At 41.0% G+C, this 24,699-nt stretch overlaps 1 protein-coding gene and 1 gene segment (V, D, J or C); both read right to left on the bottom strand.

The window, feature by feature from the left end:
• LOC144755687 (immunoglobulin alpha-2 heavy chain-like) overlaps nt 1–24,699 on the bottom strand; it is a 1,801,746-nt gene that overhangs the window by 761,314 nt on the left and 1,015,733 nt on the right.
• Nucleotides 1–24,699, bottom strand: part of LOC144755686 (uncharacterized) — a 233,426-nt gene that overhangs the window by 93,988 nt on the left and 114,739 nt on the right. The window contains exon 5 of the mRNA XM_078644864.1: nt 21,557–21,874. Within this exon, the coding sequence (XP_078500990.1) occupies nt 21,557–21,874 (318 nt within the window). The remainder of the gene's footprint in view (nt 1–21,556; nt 21,875–24,699) is intronic.

The following is a 24,699-nucleotide window of genomic DNA, read 5'->3' as shown; positions in this document are numbered from 1 at the left end:
ACATTTAAATTTCAATATTATCTATTTTAATAATGGAAATAAAATGTAATACAAATATTGATCTTTTTTTCATTGTTGTGGTATCCAGTACTTTCCCTACTGTTGCACTCACTGGAGTGGGAACAGTAATGTTTACCCCTCTGCTATCCAACACTTTCCCTGCTTTTCACTCACTGGAGTGGGAATAGTCATTTTTACCCCTCCGCTATCCAAAACTTTAACTACAGTTGTACTCACTGGAGTGGGAATAGTAATGTTTACCCCTCCGCTATCCAACACTTTGCCTGCTTTTGCACTCACCGGAGTGGGAATAGTAATTTTTACCCCTCCGCTGTCCAACACTTTCCCTACTGTTGCACTCACTGGAGTGGGAATAGTAATTTTTATCCATCCGCTATCTAACACTTTCCCTGCTTTTGCGCTCATTGGAGTGGGAATAGTAATTTTTACCCCTCCGCTATCCAACATTTTACCTGATATTGTAATTATTGTGTTGCCGAATGTATGTATGTTTTATTTTATTTTAATAGTTTAATGTGTTAAATAATTATAGAATGTTTTATTTTATTTTTATTTTAAGTTATTGATATCTGTATATATTGTATTTTTATATAATTTAAAAAGTTTATAAATTAAATATGAATAATGGTTAATAATATGTATTTAAGGAAATATATGTGTATGTACACATTTGTATGTGTTTATATTTTTTAAATTACGTTTATTTGGTATATTTAGTTAAAATATATATTAAATGTAATTTATTTTGTTAAAAATATTAATATATTTTGTTTGTTATATATATTTTTTAAGATGTTATTTTTTTACATCTATATTTTTTACTTCAATATTTTTGATTCAATATTATTGTACTTACCTGTTTAAGTATAGGGAGTCGATATTTTGTAATCAATATTTTTACATCGATATTTTGGTAAACTATATTTTATTTACATCAATTAAACAGGGAACCCTCCCCAACCAGCATCCCCCACCATCTGGAGATAGAGATCCTTTTTCTAATTCTTCTCTTGTAATCTGCTTTGTATTTAACTTTCGTGAATGTTGTAATTTATTTTGTCCGTTTTTTTCTCATATTCTTCTTTTCTAAATGCTGCTTCAATAATGTACCAGTTCAGTCCCAGCCACATGCAAATCATTCTTGACCCTGTGCCCAGCCAGCCCGAACTGCCAAGCCAGGTCTAACCTGGACCGGAAACAAGCATCCTGGGACTGACCTGGGGGCAGCACATTATTAAAAGTAAGAGCACCACTGTTCATAGAGCAGGTGGTACCCAACCTGCACTTTAAAGAGGAATAGAGCTCTCCATACAAAGACTTCCTGGATCCATCAGCACAGGATGTCTGAGGGGGTCCATGCTTCAATCTTTCCCCCTCTTGCAGGTGTCTCTCTTCGGGACAGCACTGACTGTGGCACAATCAGTGTACCTCTTGATGACCTCTCTGACTCTAAGCCCATGTTCATAATTTGGCACAGGCGCAGAGGAAAAGGATTTCTCTTATTTCACTTACATGCAAATGAGGAAGTACCCCTTTAGGCTGTGCCAATGGTTTGCGACTTCATTTGTGGTCACAAACCACTGATGAGTTACAAACACTTTAGTTGGCGTGGTGACCTATTCTAAAGCCCTCCTCTACAATATCTATTCTGTGATGTGACTGATTAATATATCTACTTGCTAGAATGTTGTGATTTTTCCTTGAGTGGCAACTGCAGCACTCATTGGTTGAATAAATAAGTGAATCTAAGATTTCTAAGAGTGACAGCTGCTCAGAAGAGCCTCCTGGCGCTCTGATGCCAGAGCCATTTTTCTGGTCGTGCAGTGAGATATTGTCACTGGGGACAGTTTAAAGTATGCAATAATGTTAACACTCGGGCCTACGCTCATGTTATTCTTGTTTTTCAAACCTTTTGGAACATGAGCTCTGGCAGAAAACTATTAAGACTGCCTATAGGCCAGACCTAAAATTAGTTGTAATACATTTTTGATGGACTAAATTTGGTGCATTGCTGTAGGTCCTTATATAGTAATGTCACAATCTTACACCAGTGACCACTGGGACTGCCTCTCATTGTCAAGACTAAACCTGTTAAGGCTACTAAAGTGAATCTCGATATGGGTGTAAGTCTACAGCACCTTACTCAGGAATCTATAAGTTCTGCAATTGAATATGTTCACCTGCAATGATACACATTCCCTTTTGCCCACCTGGAAGCCAATGGGCATAACTTTCAGGCAACTTTAAAGTAATATAAATTCATGAAGCTTGATTACATGTAGGCTAACTTACTTTAGTGTAATAAACTTAATTACACTACAGGATGTTTCTATCTCTTCACTGGGTGTATGGATACCACTACTTCGACTCCATTGTTACATCCTGTTGACTTGCCAAAGGGCTAGTGTGCTCTGTTCTGCCAAGTACACCATCTGGGAAGGTCATAAGACTTCCTAGTGCATTGTAATTAAGAGAAATAGAGTACTCTGTGATCTTTAAAGGATACAGGCAGTGTGGAAAGGTCCCCCTTTCTCACTGTGGAAGTGGATTGAGGGTGCTCATTTCAGAGCCTGATTTCCCGGGATATACTGTCGGCATTACTTGAAAAGAAGGTCTTGGCTTCGAATTGTTAGATAGCACCATTGTCGCCGAAGATTTGGTTGTACTGGCTATTGGGACAAAATAGTGCAAACGTTCAGAAATCTATCTGTGGGACAGAAACAAAAAAACATAATTTCTCGTTAAAAGTAAAAGACACATGAGCATGTACACAGATCATAGACAGGTGACATAACCTAGATTATATGTGATCCACAAACATTTAGGATCAAGTGATATAACAGACTGTCACAGCGCCAACATTTACAGTTGGAAACACGTCCATAGACAGACATACACTGTTCCGGAAGCAGATTTGTCAGCATGATTACGATGGGTTAGGGTTTTCGTGAAATAAACCCTGCTCAGATTGAACCCCTCAAAGTGCTAAATACTAATCAAAAGATGTGTAAAAAATCTAACTGAGTAAGACTTAAGGTGAAAGATGGAAATTGTGCAAGCGCGTGCTGGGAGAGCTAGAGTAGGCCACAAATGCACATGACTAATGTTGAAAATAAGTCAAAAGTCGAGAGTTTATTTTTCACTAGCAAATAAAAATAAATGTGCAGTGCATAAGAGAAGAAAACAAGTGAAAGCATCTGAAGAGCGTTTAATCGTGGAGTTTTATAAAGTGATAATTAACACATGTGTTTGTCTTTCCTGGAAGTATAGTCTACTGCTCTGCAGAAAGGGCCGAGAGTAGTTTTAGAGTTAACATGGGCTATTAGAAATGTAGAAGGGGAGAAAATGAACACTGTGAACTGTGCTTCGCAAGTTCCTGATGATGGCCAAGGTTGCGCAGAGAAGGAAGCAATAAATAAAGAAATTGAACTTCCTTGCCGAGCCGAGCATGAGGACAATTGTAATAATACATTTTACATGAGTGAGATGAAGAAACATCTAAACACGGGCGCTCAATACTAGAGTTTCCTCTGCTGGAAGTGATTACAGTGTGTGAAGTTATAATAACAGGATATTATGAAGTAAGGCACATCGAGAGTGGGGTGATTGAACACCCCTTGTTTTGACCAATCACAATGTGCAAATTTATGTGAGATGACACAAAGAGGGAATGACATTTAGTGAATTTGGGGTATAACTAACAGTACTAAGGGGTGGGGTTTTTGGAGGTGTTTTTTCTACTTTGCGAGAGGAGAGAGCTGTGTTGCTGTTTTCCTAAATTCTATGGGCTGGCTGTTGTTTTGCTGATCCTGACGCTTTGACTTTGCTCCTTCACTCTTCTTGAGGGGCCTAGCTTACTGTCATGGCCAGAGGGTAGCTTTTCAGATTTCACAAACCTCATATGACTGGTTAGTATGATATTCTGAATTTTCATACCTTTATTTGGAAATGTCTTATTCTTTTGTCTCTATGCCTATCCACTCGCTCATTGCGCTGACAATGAGATGTACAACTGTTGTTCATTTGCTAATGTTTTCTATTGTGTGGTGATCTATGATTCAAACTGTATTGTAGTTGATGAGCAATCCCATTATATAGATAAAGCATTTTAATTCTCAAATGAGTTTATCATTCTTATATTATTGACACAGTGTTATAAAAGGTATATCCTATGGTGATTTTGTGAATCTAATATTATTTTGCCAAACCCTAATTAACTTATAAAGATTGCATAGCCAAAGAAATGGATAAACAATGATGAACCAATTGGTAAGTTTGGTTTAAACTCACCAGGCGTGAAGGGGATTGTCGGGTAGTGAATTTGGATCCAGATGATAAAATGTGTTAGTTCCTGAAATGCTGGATCAATTCTCAATCAAGGGTTAGAGGAAAAACTAGGTCGCTGAATTGTGTAGGCTGGTATGCTCACTGCATTCCACTCTCTTAGTGGAGATATAGTTCTGGTCACTTTTCTGGCTCTGGAACCTGTAAATATGACTTCCCAACATGAATAGATTGTGCAATCTTGGTATATCTATTCCATAAGTAACCACTCTACACCCGGAACTTGACTCTTCCCCTACCACATGCAAAGATGTGACGTACAATTCCTAATCAGTACAAAAGACAATGTAGAAGTGAACTAAATAACTTTCTATTGTCTAAACATCTCTAATTTAAATAACTAAATAATTGTTCCTGATCCTTAGTTCCCCCTGAATCCAAATATTGTTATGTACTTAGAAAAAAGGGAATCCTCGGTGAATAAGAACATGTTTTCTAATGGTTCACAGATATTTCTATAGCTCCTCTCTCCAATGTCATTATCCAAAATGTATTTGAAGTTTTTTATATAGCACGTACAACACCCATGAGCAACAAAACACTTCAGAAAGAAAAGGTGCGTACATGTTATAATAAAATGGCGCAAACAGCCACAAGTGTTGTAGTAAAAGAGTTATAGAAATTGACACTGTTATATACACATGTAAGAAAATGGGTAAGTTGAGAGAAGGGTGAGTGACATGATAAGCTGCAGAGGCCATGTTCTTTAAGCTGTCAGACAACAAGAGATGGTTTGCAGAGAAATGGCCAACCATGAGCCAAACATCTGGAAAGGGATCAGTAGACCTGACCCAAACCCTGGGAGTTCGTTGGTCAAAGATTGGTTAAAAATGGGATTTTACTTTGAAAGCTTGTGTTTCAAGCAGAAGGATGTCAGGCCTTGTATTTCACGAAAGCATTCTGAGATCTTCAACATAGCTTTTAGGTATTGAGCATTCTCAAAGTGTAGGAGTTTGTGCACTAGACAAGCAAGGCTATATTGTGATCTGCCATCTATTGGGAGCCATCCAAGTGATCGTATTACAGCAGTGATGTGGTTGGAGCAGCATTCTGTGGCTTTAAGGGAAGCACGGTGGGTATTGGGGATGCCCAGCAGGATATCATTGCCAGAGCCAATATGAAACTGTACTAGCTCTTTATTTTTAACATTATGTTTATTGAGGAGGGGTTTAATTCTAATAAACAATTGACCTAGATGGTTAACTAAATGGCTATGTTGTTAATGTGCTTCTCAACGTTTAGGCAGTACTCCAGGCTGGCCTCATAGATTTAACATTATCAATAGATGGCAGCCTATAAAACAATAATGACATACTTGATACTTGGGGATTCACCCAGCACAGCAAGATGGGGTTATCAACGGATATAGACCCTTCATTAGCAAAGAAGAGGTCTCATGTGGCTGATTTGTTGTGATTCTGTTTCAGACGGTGTTGAGGTAGGTGTCTTTCCTACAGGAAAGAGGAAAGTGAGAGGGTAGGAATTCTTTAATTGGGAGCGAAGAGGGTTGAAAAGACATGCAGAGGACTTCAAATTGTTGAGATTGAATTTGAAATTGTGCGCTATCATTCATGTTTGAATATAATCACGAATCAATGCTTTGAGAGGGATGTCATCAGACATGGCGAGCTACATGAAAAGTTGTGTTGTCATCATGCTACTGGTATGAGAGGCAAGAGTTTCTGATAATATCACCCAAGTGTTCAAGGAAGAGATTTAAGAAAAATAGGACTCACTCCTTAAGGAAACCTTTGGAAAGAAACGTTGATGCCTATACTTTCCTTTAAAGTTTGATTTAGGAAGCCATGAATGTGGGTTTCAAAAGCCACAGAAAGATCAAGCAAAAACAACAGGCAGGAACACACTTTTTACAAGATGTTTTTGATTTCAAACTAATGATTTCAGCACTACATCCAGGACTAAAGCTAGGTTTGTAACCATCCAGGATACCACTGTCCTTGACAAAGTGTTACATTTGATTATTATTACAATTGTAAGGGAGTTTCAATAGGAAAGGCAAGACTGAGATTGGGTTAGCAGATGTTTAATTAGAAGTGGCATGACTATAGTTGGGGAAAACTTGGAAAACAAGAAATTAATCAAGAGTGTACTCTGAGGGATTAGGGCAGTATGTGTCTCTTAGGCAAAGTAAGCTAGTAGTCTATTAGAGTCATGATTGAAAGGTTTGAAGTTGGAAATATTATAGAGAATATCAGTCTGAGAGATCAATTTGAAGCTTGGGGGATTTTCTGTATGAGTTAGAAGCTGAATAGCTGGGAAGGGAGGGATGCATTGATTGCTGTGATGTTATTGTCAAAGAAAGATCTGATTTATTTACATGTCTTCAGATTGACTGAAATATATGTGGCTTTTGATTAAGTCAAATAGGTTTTTGGGGCTGTTGTTGGTCAAAACAATTTGTGATTTAATGAAAGAGGATTTTGATTCACAAATATGTTTTTGTGCAATCGGGCTTTGCCCTTATGGTCCAGATTGACCATGAAAGTATTGGCGCATCAGGCTCATTCATTCTGTGGATTTCTTTCATTGTCTGGCATGTTAGTGTACGAGAATGCAGATCTTTTACTTTTGTTTATTTTTTTCAATGGGAAGTATGCCGCTGACATGGCCTCATTGGATAAGCCATTTTCTAAATTCATGAGCAGATCATTTAAGGGTAATGAAAAGTTAAAAGTCAGGTTCAAGGCTAGATCACTGACATTTACATTTCTAAAATATCTGACCAACTTTTAGGATTCGTGGATAACCCTATAGTGGTAGTGTTAGGAATGGCAGAGGAAGGTGCCTTTGTTCAGATAGGGACCCTTGCTTCTAATCAGGCTAAGAGGGATACACACTTTAGATAACTCCTGTTCACCCCCTGTGTAGTTTGGCACGAGCAGACAGACTTATCCCAAAGGCAATGTGTAAAGTATTTGTACTCAAAACACACAGTAATACAGTGATAACATCACAAATGGACACCACTCCAGTTTAGAAAAATAAAGTATCTTTATCTAACCTCAACGAGAACAAAACAACAAAAATCCAACATACATGTAATAAGAATATGACTTTTCAAAAGTTTCAAGCAACTTGGCCCATAGAAAACAATGGATGCATGATTTCTGACAAAGTACATGTAGATGCATCAATATTTACAAGGCCAAATAGCCGCAGAGATGGAAAGCATTGAAAAATAAAGAGATGCGTCAGCTCCTGGGACCATGGGAAGGCGATGCGACAGTTCTGCTGCACACAGGAGAAGTAATGTGTCAAATCTGGTCTGTAGGAGGAAGTAATGCGTCGGTTCCGAGTAAGTTCTGGACCGCGGGTGATGTGTCAGGAAAACTTGTCGCACAGGTATGATGCGTAGAGATCCGGGATGTGTTGGCAATTGATGCAGCGGCATCGAGCTGCACTGCATCGGTTTCTTCAGCCACAATCCCTCAATGCGTCGGTTCTTGCAGCAGTGACAGGCACTGCATCAGTTTCGGCAACAGCTTGACGATGCATGGAGATTCTCCTCACACAGCTGTGCAGCATTGGAAAAACAGCCGCAAGAAGAGCGATGCGTCAATTTTCGTACTTCTTTAGGTTTCTTCCAGCTCCCAACAGCAAGCACAACCTCCAGAGGCCCAGAACTGGAACAGGTACCTGCTTGCAGGTCAGAACTCTCAGCAGCATAGTTCAGGGGAGCTGGGGTGATGTATTTGTGTCCCTGAGACTTTAGAACAAGAGGCCAGCACACACAGGCCCTAAGAGATCTTCTTCAAGCAGGTTCAAAGCAAAGTTCTAGTCATTGTCCTTTCCTTGGCAGAAACAGCAACTGCATGCCAACCCCACACAGCAAACAGCAAAGGGGCAGTGCTCCTTCTCACAGCTCTTCAGCTTTTCTCCTTGGCAAAGGTTCCTCTTGAGTCCAGAAGTAATCTAAATCTCTAGGATTTTAGGTCTAATACTTATACCCCGAAATATTTGTGTTCTCTTTGTGCAAGGGTCTTTGAACCCAGTCGAAATCAGTTCTGTCCTCGCTGGTGGAGTATGACCACAGGGGGTGGAGACAGCATTGTGCAAGGGAGACAGACCCTATTCAGGTGCAAGGAAATCTCCTCCCACTATTCTAAATTCAGCTAAGGTTTATTCTGGCCAGCCCAGCTCTGAGTCATCCCGGAAGTGCCAGGAACACCTCAACCCCACCCCCAGTGATTGTCAAAAGTGAATGCACAACCCCAGCCCCTGTTACTCCAAAACCGGACAGTCAATACACAAACAGGCAGAGGCACACAGAATGGTTATACACGAACATGCCTACTTTCTCAAAGTGGCATTTTCAAACTTAGAATTTAAAAACCATGTTAAGAACACGCTACAACTGGGTCCAGGAGCTGGATACAGAGCCTTTTGTGTCCCTGAGGCACAGATCAGGAGGCCAGCAGACTAGCTCTTTGAGTCACTCTTGGGTCCTGGGTTCATGATAAAGTTGCAGGTCCAGGTCTTCTTCCCCAGGCAAGAGGGAAGCAGGCCAGCACAGCAGGGCAACAGTTTGTTTCTAACAGCAGTCCACAACAGTGGCAGGCATTGTAGCAGCACAGCAGTCTTTTTTCCTGGCAGAGTATTCACAGGTCCAGAGTGTACTGAAGAGATAGTGTCTATGGTCCTGTTTTATACACTGGTGCTCTGGTTCTGGGGGGTGGGATAAGCTTCTAGACAGTGTCTTTGAAGTGCATGAAATGAATTTCCAGCCTCCCCTGTCCTGGCTCCAAGCTGACTGAAGCAACAATGCAGAGTCTCTAGGCCCTGTGTGTGAGGGTAGAGCGAAGGTGTAGGAATGTAGGATATTTATTTTATGGTTACCACCACTTTTTGCTGGTGTCAGTATGTTTTGACAGTAGTCTGCTGGGATCCTGCTAAACAGGACCCCAGCATCTGTGCTCTCTCCCCCAAAATGGCTTTGGTAAGTACTTTGATACATCCACAATTGGCTACTGGTGCACCCTGATAAGTCCCTAGTACATGGTACTGAGGTACCCTGGGGAATAGGTACACCAGGTGTCTCCCATGGGCCTCAGAATGTACTGTGCCACCCAGGGGAGTCCACTTAAACTCTGACTACAGGCTTGCAATTTTAGCCTTTGTAGGACGGTGCTTGCACCTCTCACAAGACATATTGGTTGTCTTACATCTGTGGTCACTGCACTTAAAACCTATAAGTCACCCCTATGGTAGGGTCTTCAGTGCTGAAGGTAGGGCGCTTGGTTATAAGTGTGAGGGTGCCCAATCATGAGCAGGACACCCTTACAAACTCCAGAATCGATTCTCCAGGCGTTTGTAAGTACGATAAGTCATTTTAGGACATATAGTGGACATCAGCCATTACAAGATGTCTAACTATATAATGGCTGCACCAAACCTGGTCATGTTTGGTATCAAACATGTTGGAATCATACCACAACACAGATTCTCCAATGTTACATTTAAAAATGGTTGTTTAAGATTCTTAGTATGCACATTGTTTTTATTTCAGAGAATGCTGCTGTTGTCACCTCCGTAGAAACATCATAAGAAGGGATATGGGTAATATTTTAATGCCTTCAAGGTGGCATGAAGGGAATGATTCGACTTTATTATTTTGTTTGGAGACACAAACAACTTATGGCAGCGGCAGATGATTTTTTTCACATAAAAACAATGAACCTTTTAAAAGAGTGCTGACCTTACACAGCAGAGTCATTGGACAGCCTATATTGTGATACAGATTATTTTTTAAAGTTTCATCAAATAAGACAAAATCAGCAGAATGGTGGATGAATTCATGAACTTCAACTACCTTGCAAATGAAATATAGCATGAGTACCAAAATTGATGAATGGCAAGTTTTACATGGTTTAATGGTTTATGATGAATAATAGTATGTTGGGCATGGAGATGCAGAGTGCTGTCTTACTGTTTTCTCTGCCCAGATACTTAGTTTGTATCGGTTACAACTGTCTAGCCCATAGATAAAAACATGGTCAAATCAGAGCTAAGGTTGATGTTGTGCACTTACTCAGAATAAATCTAAGGGCTGGCGAAGGGTGGTTAGTCAGCCAATGCCCAAAGTACTATCCATTCACTACGTAAGAGTCTGAGACAATCTGATTGAGTAGCTGCTGGTTATGCAGCAGAGAATGGTGTCACTGTAAAAATGCTCTAGAGATTAACACAAGAAGGTACATAAATAACGAGTATAATGCAGGAAGTCATGTAAAAGGGAGGATACATAATGTAAAGATGAAAAGAGATGAAACTGTACCACCCAGATTACCGATTCATGGCTGTTAGCGTATGCGAGGGACTAGGGTGCTGGCTCCCCCTAATTTTGCATTGGGGCTGTGCCACAAAAAAAGAAAGAAAAAGAAAAGACGCAAAAATCATAGTAAATCTGGACTTTGATCTGACTTGAGGTGTCAGTATCCTAATTGCAGGGACATCTAATGAATGACTGCATTTGGGAAGAGTGCATGTAATTGTCCTTGCTCCAACTAAAATCAAGACAAAAATCAATAGACACCGCCATATCAGCATGGACACTGTCCCAATATGAAATATATGAGCTGGGCAACAAAGACAGGAAAGCTGACACTGCCATATCAACAGGGACACTGTCCCAAAACAAAATATACGAGCTGGACTACAAAGACTAGAAAGTTAATATTGTTCAGAAAGTAGCAATACTGCCACTAGGTGTATCCCTTTAATACATACTGAAGTCAATATGAAAGTAACTGACTCTATAAATGCTGCTTCTGTCTTCACTAGTTATTAGTGAAGGCTATACTAGTAACATTCCCCCTCTGAGATTAGAGGAGCAGTGCCCCACTGCTAATTATTTTTCTATGCACTCTCTACCTGGTGAGGATTGTGTGGAGTTTGCCATCCCAATCACAATGGAGGAGATTCAGGCAGCCATTGCTGCCTCTCCTCCGGGAAGGCACTAGGCACATGCAGTATTGAACAAAGGGCCCTTTTGAAATGACCTACAACTGGCCCCAACAATAGGAATTCTCTAACCTAACAAGCCCCCTGACCGGTGGATATCTTATAGAGACCTACCTCCATGCTTAATGGACAACCCATAGTACTTGACAAGGTTTCGGCCTCCTGTCTGACCAAAGTTATCTGAAGCTTAGACCATAGTGATCAAACTGCATGTATCCCTAACCAAAGGACAAGACATTGTCTGCTGAGAGTCCACTTATTGCTGGCAGACCTGCAGATCTTTCTCCTCAAGCAGCCACAGCCCTGATAGATTTTAAAAAGGCATTCAACACGATACATTGGCCATTCGTAATACAGGTGCTCCAAAGGATGAATATAGGCCACCTCTTATTGGCCTGTGTCAGGCCTGTATGCTGCATCCAAGGCGCAGTTTAGAAAAAGCAGCATGCTATCAGATCCCTTTTCTGTAACAGGAGCATATGGCAGGGCTGTCCTCTCTCTCCACTCCTCTTCACTTTAGTTATGCAGTGCATAGCCAAATGGATCTGATCTAACGCTCAACTGGTGGGGTTCTGCTGGTCTTACAGTTGAAAAACAGGATATCCTCTTATTTACAGATGATATTCTTCTCTATCTACAATAACCGTAAATTACTGCTGCCATGGGTGAGGCAAATGCTACAGGGGTACGGCGATGCATCTGAACTGATAGTTGATGTGCATGAATACATCTATGTGCAGGTACATGGTGAGAAACTAGAGTATCCCCTTGGCACACCCATCCAGATGTCAGAGGATCACTTTAGGCATCTGGGCCTCATGGTGACTCTGAACCAAAGAGGGTACCGCAACTTTAATATTGCCTCTGTGTTGCAGCATTGTCACAGAGACATGGAGATATGGACCAACTTGCCTATTTCTGCAGCGGGAGGGATAATGCTATATGAAAAGGCTGCGTTACTGGTTTCCCCTATGAACAACACCATCGTTCCCCACAAACTTTTTTCTCTGACTTACAGAACAAGTTCACTAGATATAAATGGGAGGGTATATTCCAGAGAGCTTCCTATTTCAAGTGTGCCATGACTGCGTTTGACGGAGGGTTAGGCGTCACAGACTTTTATTTATTCTGCTGGGTTGCGCGCATATTCACCATAGGAGACTGGCTGCTGGGCAACAGGAGCGATCCAGGGATATACCTGTAACTTGACTCTCTAGAGGGCCACAGTACCCTGCACTCACTATATAGAGGTTCTCCCCATATTCCATCCCCAAATAAGTCAATATATTGAAAGGCTGAATAAGCCAGCTAATATGGCCCTCCTGTGATGTAGGATGTGGTTGCCTCACATGTAACGGTTTTTTCAGGATTTTATATTGTGGGAACTGTGATATCTCAGTTCGGAGACATGTTGGAAGAAGTCCATATGAAATAATATGAACAACTCGCTGTAAGCTTTGACCAAAATAAATCCCAATTCTTTAGATATCTCCAACTCCGTCATGCTCTTTTGGTGCATAAAGATATATTGCGAGATGTTCCCGAACTAAACCCCTTAGAAGCAAAATTAGTGCTGGAACCTGTGAGACACAAAGGGTATTTCTAGAATGTATAGATCAATGCTAATTAGTTCCCCACACCCGCTGAATAAGATAAGGACATATTTGGAGCTAGATTATGCAAACTTGATGATAAGGATTGGTGGGCGGCATTAATGGTACAGTGGGTTCTGACCACCACCTCGAATTTCAGGCCGATCCAGTTTACTTATCTACACAGGGTATACTAAAGCCTAGATTGGGTTTGGAGGCTATGAAGATACTGTTGACAGATTCACAACACCAACGTTTCACTCCTGGCATAATGGATGGCTGGGGCACATCAGACTCTTGCAGGGGTAGGATTTCTGATAGTGAAGCACAATATTGCATGCCATTTGTGTTAGGCAGAACCCTCCTCATTGAGTGAGTGGCAAAGCAGAATGGACGGTATATAAGTGGAGGGGCCGTAAGAAAAAATTCAAGAAAATCCGGGGTCCAAGTACTTCTTGTCACAGCATCATTAAACTCTCTCTAGAGCCCATTAGGTCAACTGTGCACTTTATCAAATATATGTAACAGATTTGGGGCCCGATGTAGGTAATTCCGATTTACCGACTCTTAAATACCGAATCATATCGATTCGGTATTTAAGAGTCGGAAATCGGAAGCAAGCAGATGTAGGTAATAAATTACCAATTCTGTACGATTCGGTAAATACCGAATCGCTATTTCCCATTGATTCCTATGGGCCTTGAAGCCCATAGGAATCAATGGGAAATACCGAATCGGTATTTACCGATTCAGTAAATACCGAATCCTGAAAGGGTGAACGGGGTGTCACTTTGACACCCTGTAGCACCCCAATTCCAGGCTTGTGTGTCATGTGGCACACATACATGCCCTAAGGGCATGTCTGTGTGTCACATGGCACAGGTGTACATGCACAGATGTGCATGTACACCTGAATTCGGTATTTTACCACCCAATTGTATTGGGTGATAAAATACCGATTTCTGAAGGCCTGTAGCACTCTAAACAGTGCTACCTACATCTGGGATTTACCGAATCGGTAAAATTATCGATCCGGTATTTTACAGAATCGGTAAATTTACCGATTAGGTAAATTTACCGAATCAGTAAAATAATGGCCCCTACATCTCAATCACCAAATACCGGTCGGTAACGGCCGAATTCGGCCGTTACCGAACGGTATTTGGTGACCTACATCGGGCCCTTGGAGTTTGTAACTACTGGCCAGGCCTCCTTTGTTCCTTGTCCTTGGTTTTGTTCTGTATTACAATTAAAATCAATAAATGTGGAAATAGATGAAGAGAGGTATAATCCTGAAACTAATGTGAATGTTGGGATTTTTGCCAAAAGCGATTTGAAAGAATAGGCCTAATTTAGAGTTTGGCGGAGAGGGTACCTTGTTGCGATGTAGTACCATTCCAGTATGTTGACAACAAAGACTACTCCGTCTCGGCTGTCGATATACACCTCTGACAGCTGAAAGAGTAATGGCCATCTGAGGTTCTACTGTACGACCGCACCCTTAGTTAGAGTGGGCAGAAAAATGGCAAGTTTTCACTGTCCGTCACTGCCAGATAAAACCTAGCGGTAAGGGATAGTGAAAACTGTAATATGACTCTCTCTACTTGGGAGAAAACTCTCATGTCAAAGGGGTCATTGATTTTTTTCATTTTCAACAACAAAACTCGGCTTAGGGATTTTATTTTTTAAACTAAAAAGAGATGTGAAGGTTTGACCGTCCAACTTTCAAACCATTTACAGGAACTACCTTGATGGTGGTTCCTGTAAATGCAAGACATGTCTGCCGGGCTGGCAGACATCTCTACATTTGGCAGGCTGGTACTTTTTCAGTACTTTACTCCTTTGCCGTGGGGAAGTAAATTCCCATCTGCCAAAGTCTAAACAGGCCCTCAGTCAGCAAAGCAGATGGACATGAAGGAAATTATATTAACATAATGATACTATTCAAGCACTTCTGTCACAAAATATATAATCATGCCAATGGAAATAAAGGAGATATTCTTTGATGTTGACTAAAAGGAAGGACTCAACCAGCGACGAGGGCGATAACAAACAAAGCAGATAGCCAAAAAGACAAAAGTAGACAAAGAGAGTGTCAAATGAAGTGAGGTAGATGAAGAGGATGATGAGGGAACGCCACAATGGAAGAGGAAGCACAATTGATAAGAGGAGCATGAAATCAAGAGGCGACATTTAACAGTTGTAAACTCACAAAGCATTCAAGGTACAAAAAGTGATTGTGATTTTACAAGTTTCTGCAAGTTCTGCTGCAGCACATATGCATGGAGAACACTCCTGCTCACCTTTACGAAGGTTCAGCCACGCAGGAGACTGGTCCCTGAGCTAGTCTCACAGTTCTCGGTAATGCAGTCATCAATTTGCAAGAATGATCTAAAATGACAGATTTCTTCTTCTTCAAGGACACCAGGATGTTGTTCGGAGAGTCGATGGCGATACACATAGGATTCAATGTTTCACTGGAAGATAAAGTCAAGATGGCAAAATGGGTTTTAGGGATTGATTCTATAGAAAGAATCAGCAGTTATAATAGTAAGACCAAAAATTCAAAAAGTGACAATGGAAAAGTGACCAGGAGGTCATTCGTTAAAATTATGACAATTGTGCACTTATTAATTAATAAATACATAATTTCTTATACCATTCTCAGTACCGCTGGTGCCATAGTAAGGTTCAGTACCTGTGTAGTTAGTGCATCCAATGTTGTGAAGTAGTACTCAGGTATTGTATACTGAATTACCAGCCAATCCATAATTGTATATTGGACTGTACATGACTAGATTAGGATTTGTAGTGCCAGAAAAGTATTTATCTTCTGAAAAACCATATAGATGAAGCTCATCATGAGTGTCTGTTGATAGCTTTATGACTTTGGGAAATCCAAGCAAAGGTCAACCCACCAGCTTATTTTTCTGCTCTAGATCAAGTGAGAACCAATCATCAACCAGGCCACTCACTAACAAACTTAAAGACCAGCTGGACAATCATTCTGCAATCAAGCCAAATAGCCCATTGACAAATCGACATACTGGAAAACAGACCAACCTTGACATTCTATATGAAACGTGTGATTAATTCAGTCGTACTACAACATATTTCAGGAAAACAAACCAATCAAATCCGGGCTGATCTCATCATGAAAGCAGACTACCAATCTGTTTCCGTTGAACTCTTCGATTTTCAAATAGTCCTCCTATGCACAACTACACATAGAAGCCCAAAGATCAAACTGCATAGATATTTTTAGATAGTGGTAGCGGTATGAAACAAGAAAATTCCACTATCAAAGTTGGTAATTTTTACTGTGGCTGAAATTTTATAGCAACACATTTTAGCTGGATTTTAGAGAAACAATTCCTTCAAAGTTTATGTCAATTAATTTTTGCAAGATTAGTATCCTGCATTTAAAAAAATCTTTAATACATCCCCCTTCCCCCCCCCCCTCCAGAACAAAGAAGCGCATTGTGCTGGGAATTTTCTCGTCTATAACCACAGTGATCGTCAATTGGCTCCCCACTGATGATTTCAGAGTGACTGTGGTGTGATGCTCAGACACTTTTTAAGTGGCTTCAGCAAATGGAAGCGTGCTGCAAGAAATCCATTCAAAAGTCATTAGCCATAGAATATTACCCTGCCCATGTGCCTAGAACACAGATCCAACTTGTACACTGTCCTAAAATGGTGGCACAGGTGCACAGTAAATCATTGTTTAGGTAACACTAAATGGCCTTTTGTCAGACGGTGTTTTCCAGGTGATAGAACATAAACTATCGATGCAGTCATGGAAGTTTTCATGTTACAAAATGAGGTTTGGACTATTCTGGTGACATAGAGGAACTAGTTTAGGTGACACCAATAGGCCATTATTTATGGACAAGATCAGAAAAGCATTCTTTGTGGCACAACAGACGCCACAGTCGAATGGTAAATAACGTTTTGTAGGAGTACAGGGTTGAGACTGGACAGAAGGAATGACCTGCACTTTTCATGTTATGTGTTTCCCGAAGCACTGAATGACAGTGGCAGCTGGAGGTTACCGAGAGGCATCTTGTTGGGGTGATGTCTGTAGGGTAATAGTGCTGGAATAACAAGTTTCGTTATAGTGTGTAGTTGAAGTAAGAAGGTCAAACTACACTTGGATGTTTCAGTATAGAAATTGCAGGGGTTGCAGCAGGGATGAATGCATGCACATTTACATTGCTTTGCTTGTGAACAGCAGTGGACAACACAGCTTAACGTTAGGTCTGCTGAATAGTTGTCTCTTTGTCCGATCACTTCAATAGCAGTGTAAGGTGCAGGTAAATACTGAGGTGTGTTTACATGAATTAGAGTAGAGGACAGAGGGTCCTGCACGCCCATGCTGAGGTGTGATTGAAAAGCCATTTTCGAATTCAAGTACCAAATTGCATAGATCTGGCAAGTTTTTTCTCGGTGTTTTAGAGCTTTTTAAAGATAAATGAAATGCACACCAGAGAACTGTTTGACACCTTACATTGGCTAAATAGTCTAGCATGCCATAAGATGGTTGCACTCAAAACACAAGTACTTTTATCATGATATTTTTATGTTTTGCTTATTTGACAACAACAAGGGAGAGGTAGGGGAATATAAAGCAATTTTAAAGAGGCGTAACATGCACATGTGCCGTTGTTTGTGAACCATTGGTTAGACAGGCTATGGTTTACTGTGGATGATGAAATGGCTGTAAACAGTTCAAATTTTTAATTCCTTACCGATTGCCGTCAGTTCCTTGGTGGGTTCCATATCACTCGTCAGGTCCCTTGATAATGCCAGCTTCAGTTCTTCTTTCATCTATCCATTATTTTAACCAGACGGAGGCGATCATTACACAATTAAGCATGGAAACCTTTTCCGGATACCTATCATTGATGACATGTGGCTGAAAAAAGACAACGTTATACACTTGGGATTTTACTGAAATACATTTGCTTATTTGCTTGTCATTTACTATGGGCACTTGGGTTCTAGTGACACCTGCATAATCAACAAGAAACTGGATCCCACGTTTCTGTTGGAGTATTTTGTGTGGTGTGTCTTTTCCTGCCGTTGGGCGTGGTCTTCCTCTTTCAAAAACATTATGACAATATAGATCATTCTGTATGTTGACAATCTCCTCTTGCCTTTTGTTCTGAATTTTGTGATTGTATACTATGAAATAAGTCTGAGAGAGGTTGTTGCCAGAATCTTCCAGGTGTCACACTTCTCTGCAAATAAAAACTGCATATCAACTCACACTGGGATGAGTGAGGTAAAATAAATTATCTAAATGGAAATTTAAAAAACACTTGTTTCCAAAGGACGATGTCAGATCATGCTGTTGAGATGGTTTGAAGACCACACCCTAGGCAAATATATCAGTGCCTTAATAGAACTCTGTGATACAAACAACTGCAGTCAAATTTAGTGTTTGCTGTGGAAAATGCATGGAGCTTCAGTCAGAAAAATTGAGGTTGAGTAAAGATGTAAAAAAAGCTCCTCCTTAATTAAGACATCTATCGCCGAGCATACGTTTCTCTCTAAATATATATAGTGTTTACTGCACGACTGCTTTAAAACAGTCTCATTGTTGAAAGGAAGCTTTTTATTAGATTTCTTCCCAGCCTTTTCTTTTTTAGATTCTTGTTACGAGACAACTGTTGACACCAATTACATTTTTATTTGAATGAAATACTATCAAGATGAATGTGTTCTTCTTTCAATAAGACAGGACATCGACTTTGCATTAGTAATAAAGATCCCCCATGTGTTGCATATCTAGCTTAGATGTACGCAGACGGTCCTCATTGATCTCACAGAAGATGCCAACTTGCACAACTCGCCCCCTCCTGCCTTTCAGGACATCATTGTATCATGACTCACAATGTCTTACTGCAAAGTCTTTCCCAGAGAAAAAGTACCAGATTTGTTTACCATACCTGATTCACTTGCATTTAACGTAATGCTTGTAACAGATTGCTGCCACACTCAAATGGAGGCTGTTGGTTAGTTTCACTGACTTTGTGAGAGAATGTGTTGGACCATGATGCTGTGTTTTGCAACACCCTCTGGGCCCATAAGATTCTCCTAAGGCATAAGACTGCCAGGAGCAGATTTCATCATGTTCATCCCCCAGCAGATAACAGCTGCCAGTTCCATTCATGGTCTTCCTCAGCATGATGGCCGGTGGGGTGTGTAACAAAACTGCAAAACAAAACAAATGTTGTTATAAGGGAGCTCCAGATGGAAGAAGGAATCGGTAATTATAAGTACTGTAATGGAAAGAAGACTCACCCTTGATGGCTAGAGTCCTTACCAGTGATGAAGTCAAAAGTGGCGATAAGACGCCTCCCTGAAAGGATGTTTCGCAGGGAGCGGAGGATGGGTTGGGTTCAATGATGAAGCTTTAGATGGCATTGTGTTGCCAGCCAAATCCTTGTCTCTTTGCAGATGATGTGTAGTGGCACAAAGACGGATGCATGGGTATCTTATGAGTGATGAAAGCACAAGGAGAGAACCTGTCGTGGGACACATGCAAAGTCTTTCTTGCCACTCAGGATCTTATAAGGAATGCTATGTTTAGATGACAAGAAGCATTGTTGAAATTGATGTGTTAAAAAAAAGGAAGCCTAGAGTTCACCAGGTACATTCCGTTCACTGTAAGAGATGAAGTGCGATACCAGTGGCTTAGCAAAGATGTCATGGGCCTAATACATGCAACAACAATTGGCCCCTTTCCAATGTTTTCCTACTGAAAAACAATAATATTTGTGGCACAGTGGGCCCCTCGACGCCTGGGACCCTGCCTTTGCTGCAGTATTGATAGCTGTGCCTCTGTGCGCTGCAAGTCTCCTGCAGTTCCATTGAGACTTCTTTAGAGGGAATGTTTGGACACATGATAGTCCAGGTTCATAACAATTTCCCAGTGCACCCTGAAGTCACAATTTACCGGAAATGGTGTCACGTCATTGCTCCATCCTCTGTACATTGAATGTTTCGTTTTTAAGCTTGGTCAACCTGCAACTGTTAATCAATTCCGAGGACCCGTAGATTTTAACAGAACGCTGCTGTTTTCCCTGCATTCACGACATTTCGGGCTCTTTCTTGAACAAATTGCTGTTGGTCTACCACACCATTAGGATTAAATTGCATGCTCGAAACTATTGCAAAACATGTCTTCACTGGGGTGCTGTATCAGAAGAGTTTCCATTGTTGACTTGTTTCTGGATTCTGATGCCCGTCTTTCCCGGATTCTCTGTTCGGTCACTGGGTGGTCCAATGGCACTTTAATCTCTTCCACTACTTCATTGGCTGAACAGCCAAAAAAGGTCGCACTTTCTCTAAAGTTTTGTCTCAACTGCTCGACTGTCCCGCGATCTCTCTCGTGACCGCCCGCTGTGGCCATGTCAGCTTGCTTCGTTACACCCAAGAATCTAACGCGTCATTCCATGAACCGTGACATTAACACATTGGAAGGTAATCGAAGCTCCCATGTTTATAAGTGTGTCATTTTCTGAACAGTGTAAAAGCGGCAAATTGGCAGAATGTAGCCAGACATGCTCGGTACTTCGAATCTATATGTTCCCCGTCTACATTCTGCAACGCATCGTGAACATAGAGCCTAGAAGCACCAATAACCCGGAATGGAACAAAGAAGCTTCGCCATGAAAGGGATATAACATAGAAGTATCAACATGAAGGAGATGGCGCTCATCTTCCGGTGGCAGCTCGTTCTTCAACAGTCACACACTCATTCATTCATGCAGTCATTCCCTTCGCACTGAATTACGGCTCATATTTCGCGAGCTTTCTGTCTAAGTGGTAAAGTTCATAGGTGTCGATTCTGAAACAAGCCCAGCCTGGCTTTAATTTGTCGCACACAGTATAAATGTAGGGCTCATCAGCACAACATCCAAATGAAAGGAGAGCTCCTGCTGACGCGTTTTATATGTGCATGAGACTACCTTACCTTACCTTCAAAATGTATTCACTAACAAACGTTTACGAATGAACGAAAACAATACATTTTAAAAGACAATGTAGTAATTACGACAATACACTTTCGTAATACAACTGTGGATAGATGCCCCATTAAGAAATAACCCATTGACAATGTAAGAGCACAGGTGACAGCCCAATTTCCAGTGGCAGAAAGTGACGTGCCACACCAGAATGCAAGGAGAAAACACTGAAAAAAAAAAGGGAAAGGCAAATGGAGGTGCCTGGTGTATCACTAAAGGAATCTATAACAGGAAGTGATACTACATGCAGGAAGGAATGGCAGGATGTGATATCTCAAATGAGAAAAAGCAACAGGGAGTTAAAGGGCACATTTGGAGCAAAAAACACGAAATGCATGAAATATTGAGGTCACGTGCATTGAGGGATATAGTTTGTATCATTCAATGTATGGGTGACCTCTTCTATCTTGGCAATAGTTGGTAGAGAGCATGCATGGATAGTTCCATAGGAGGTAAGGAGGGACGGGGAAAGGCCATATATAGCCGATCCTTAATTGATCACAGCAACGTTCACAAAAAGAGGAAACTGCATCAAACTAGGTTCAGAAAGGATACAAAATCATTAAAAAGAAAACTACTTACCAAAGACATCATATATAGTTGCGGTTTCCGGGCTTGCTTTTAGGGTCACGTGGCGCACCTCGCAGGTGTAGTCTCCACCGCCGTCATTCTTTCCCACTCTTAATATGCTGTAGGTGGAACATGCTGGGCCCGAGCAAGAGACAGGCCCGTTGGTGTAGCGAGCCTTCTCCACCAGCACCTTATTGTTCTTCCACTCAATGCTGATGTCTTCTGGGTAGAAGTTGGTGACATCGCAGAAGAGTGTGAGAGATTCTTCCTCAGAGGGGTCTTCTACGTTAGGGGTCTGGAGGGTCACCACAGGGGTCTTCTGCTGGAGGTCTAGTAAAGAACAAACAGACACTGTACTAGAGGAGTAAAAAGACTCAGGAGGTTAATGCATTCCCCTTGTCTCGCACACTCCTGTTTACTGAACTAGAGTGGAGAATGTAAACACAAATAAAAATGGAAACATGAAAAATGTTGGAGACTGGCCAGAAGAAAGGTAACTCAGTCCAGACTTAGCACACAGAGGGAATGTTCCCACGAACACACACTGGCCGGATGATATACTCACTAGATCGCACTTTTTTAGGAAAAGATTATTGTGCAACCAAGGAAGAAATTATAACTCAGATATAAAGGCCACAAGATCTAACTTTGTCAAGACTTTGCACCCACCACATTTAAATGACGTAGAGGCCTTCACATAGAAGCTCACAAGCTGTGACAGCAAAATACCTGCTACCAATGAGGTCATCCCTTCTGTGTAACCTTTGATTGACGTGGACAAAGGAAAACCATGTGATTCCTAACTTAAGCACAGAATCTTCTGTGGACTGGAGACACAGAACAATATGGGCTCAAAACCAGGAAAGCAATAACCACGGATTCCACTATGATGTAGTGTGACGTCACGTCAATTGAGAGATAAGCCAGCTCCAGAAGATGTACCAGCAGAAAGAGCCAGGATGCTTCGACACAAACAACTATTGATTTTATTCTTTCACAGGAGCAGAAGGGAACAAAGGAAAGCAGAGACTCAAACCATGTTACAGAACAACCTTCAGCTTAATCTAGAACTGAGTAGTTTTAAATTAAGGAAATTTATCGAAGGAAAGGTGGTGACAGGAAGTTATACAACAGGTCAGACTCCATCCAAATGCATAGTATTTAGAGTTACCGCTCATAGAACAAACGCAGAATAGAAAGACTACCCAAAAGTCAGGATGCCAAAATTAATAAAATGGACACATTTTTCATTTAAAAAGCAGGGCAAACCCGAACCTGCTGAAAGGAAGCATATGTAGTAAAACAAGCATATGCAATGTAATAGGACTCGCATTTGTTAGAGTTGGAGCTATTGACATTGTGAATGGCAATGTTTTTTATTTATGTACGTGCTAGGGCGAAACATGTTGCCTGTGCTTTTACTTACCCAGGAGGAGTTGTTGATTATCCGCAGCACGTAATGGAGAAAGACATACATCCAACTATTGTAGAGTGTACGGGCAGCTGAACTGGCCTTGTTCAAGTACGAGAGAAAAGGCAAATAACTAAATATGTATCACAAACAGATACTATGATGGTTTATGTGGACAGCAAGTTTGGGTGATATAATTTCTCTATAAAGTACTAAAACATAGCGGTATCCATAAACTTGAGAGCGATCGATGCTTGGATAGTAACCATTGGTCAGAATGAGGGGTTTTAAGACGTAGTGCAACGTATGGAAACATAGCTAAGAGGCTGTTTCAGGTTGTAGACTCCAAGTCTTCAAACGTTTGTCTACCAGCAGCAGTTTTGCAGAATTTTGGCACAATAACAACGGAAACTTCCTCGGTAGGGTACCCTCTATCTCAGGTATCGGGAGCGGATATCCCAGGAGGAGATACCAATGGTATCCAGAGGCAGAATAGGCTCCTCAACACGTGATTAAGCTGCACACCTGAAAGGGGTGATAGCACTGAAGATTGGACTAGCCATATATATAGCAAAGCACTGCAGAGTTACATGCCTCTAGGCACTTCTGCAGAATGCAAAATGGATCAATAGAGGCCAAGAGTGGGCCACAGAGGATCAGTACAGCATGAAAAAGATTGTTCTTCAGGGAATTTTCGAACCCCATGTGGTACGACCAATGGTCCAGTTCTCAGATCATAAAAGCACACACTGCTTCACAGAAGAGGTTGGGAACTTCCCTATTGATGTCATTCAACCATCGCATACTCAGCAGCACATTTTATAGGAAGGAGCTCTTTTCCTTAAAATCTACAGTTATGTATGCAAGCATGGTTGAAGGTACTTACGTAGCACAAACTAAGTAGGGGAGTAATGGAACACCATGGCGAGAACCCCAGGGTACATATGTATTTAAGGTAAGGCAGTGTCTTCAGTTTCTTTCTGAATTGCAGGAGGGTACAAGAGGTTCTAATATTGATGTGCTTCTCTCAGGCCACAAGCTTGAGCATCCACATCACTTCAAAACATTATTTCCCCCATTAAAATATTTTTGAGACTATCTCACAGAAAAAGTAAATACAGAAGCAATTTAGGGGTGTCCAGAGGTCTGGAAGAGTTGTAGCTGTGCTATATTGTGCCAGGTTTTTAGGATACAATATGAGAGAAATTCACATACATGGATTCTGATTTGGAATTAATTACATAGTGATTATTCTGAAAATATGGTATATATCCTGCCTCTAGGGCTAATGTGTGACAACTAAAATGAATAGCATTTTCCTTTCATGCTGTTACATTATTAAGAGATGTTTTTCCAGAGGATGAATTCCACTTGGATTTAAATATCGTATGCACCCTAGGAGTTGTTGTCCCAGTTCGCTTCAATTGAACACTAATAGATTCAGACCATTTTTCTCCAGTTTGTGTGTAGTTATCAGCAGCTCAATAAATAATATTTAAATTAGGGTCCCCAGGTGTATTTAGTTCGGAGTTTTGTACAGTACAGTCACTAACAACATTCACATGGTGTTTCCAGACCTGAGATTCAGTGTGATAACAAATGCATTCTGGGTCTTGTAGTCCAGGTTTACTTATCCCACAGATTTGTAAGTGATGAGACAAGCCCCTACTGTAGCTGGTAGACAAAGCAGTAAATGTAGCCTTTCAACAGACTACTCTAAGTCCTGTCCCTTAGAACCTGAGAC

The sequence above is a fragment of the Lissotriton helveticus genome, chromosome 5_1 (genome assembly GCF_964261635.1).
Source record: "Lissotriton helveticus chromosome 5_1, aLisHel1.1, whole genome shotgun sequence".
Lineage (NCBI taxonomy): Eukaryota > Metazoa > Chordata > Amphibia > Caudata > Salamandridae > Lissotriton > Lissotriton helveticus.
This window is presented reverse-complemented; position numbering and strand designations above follow the sequence as displayed.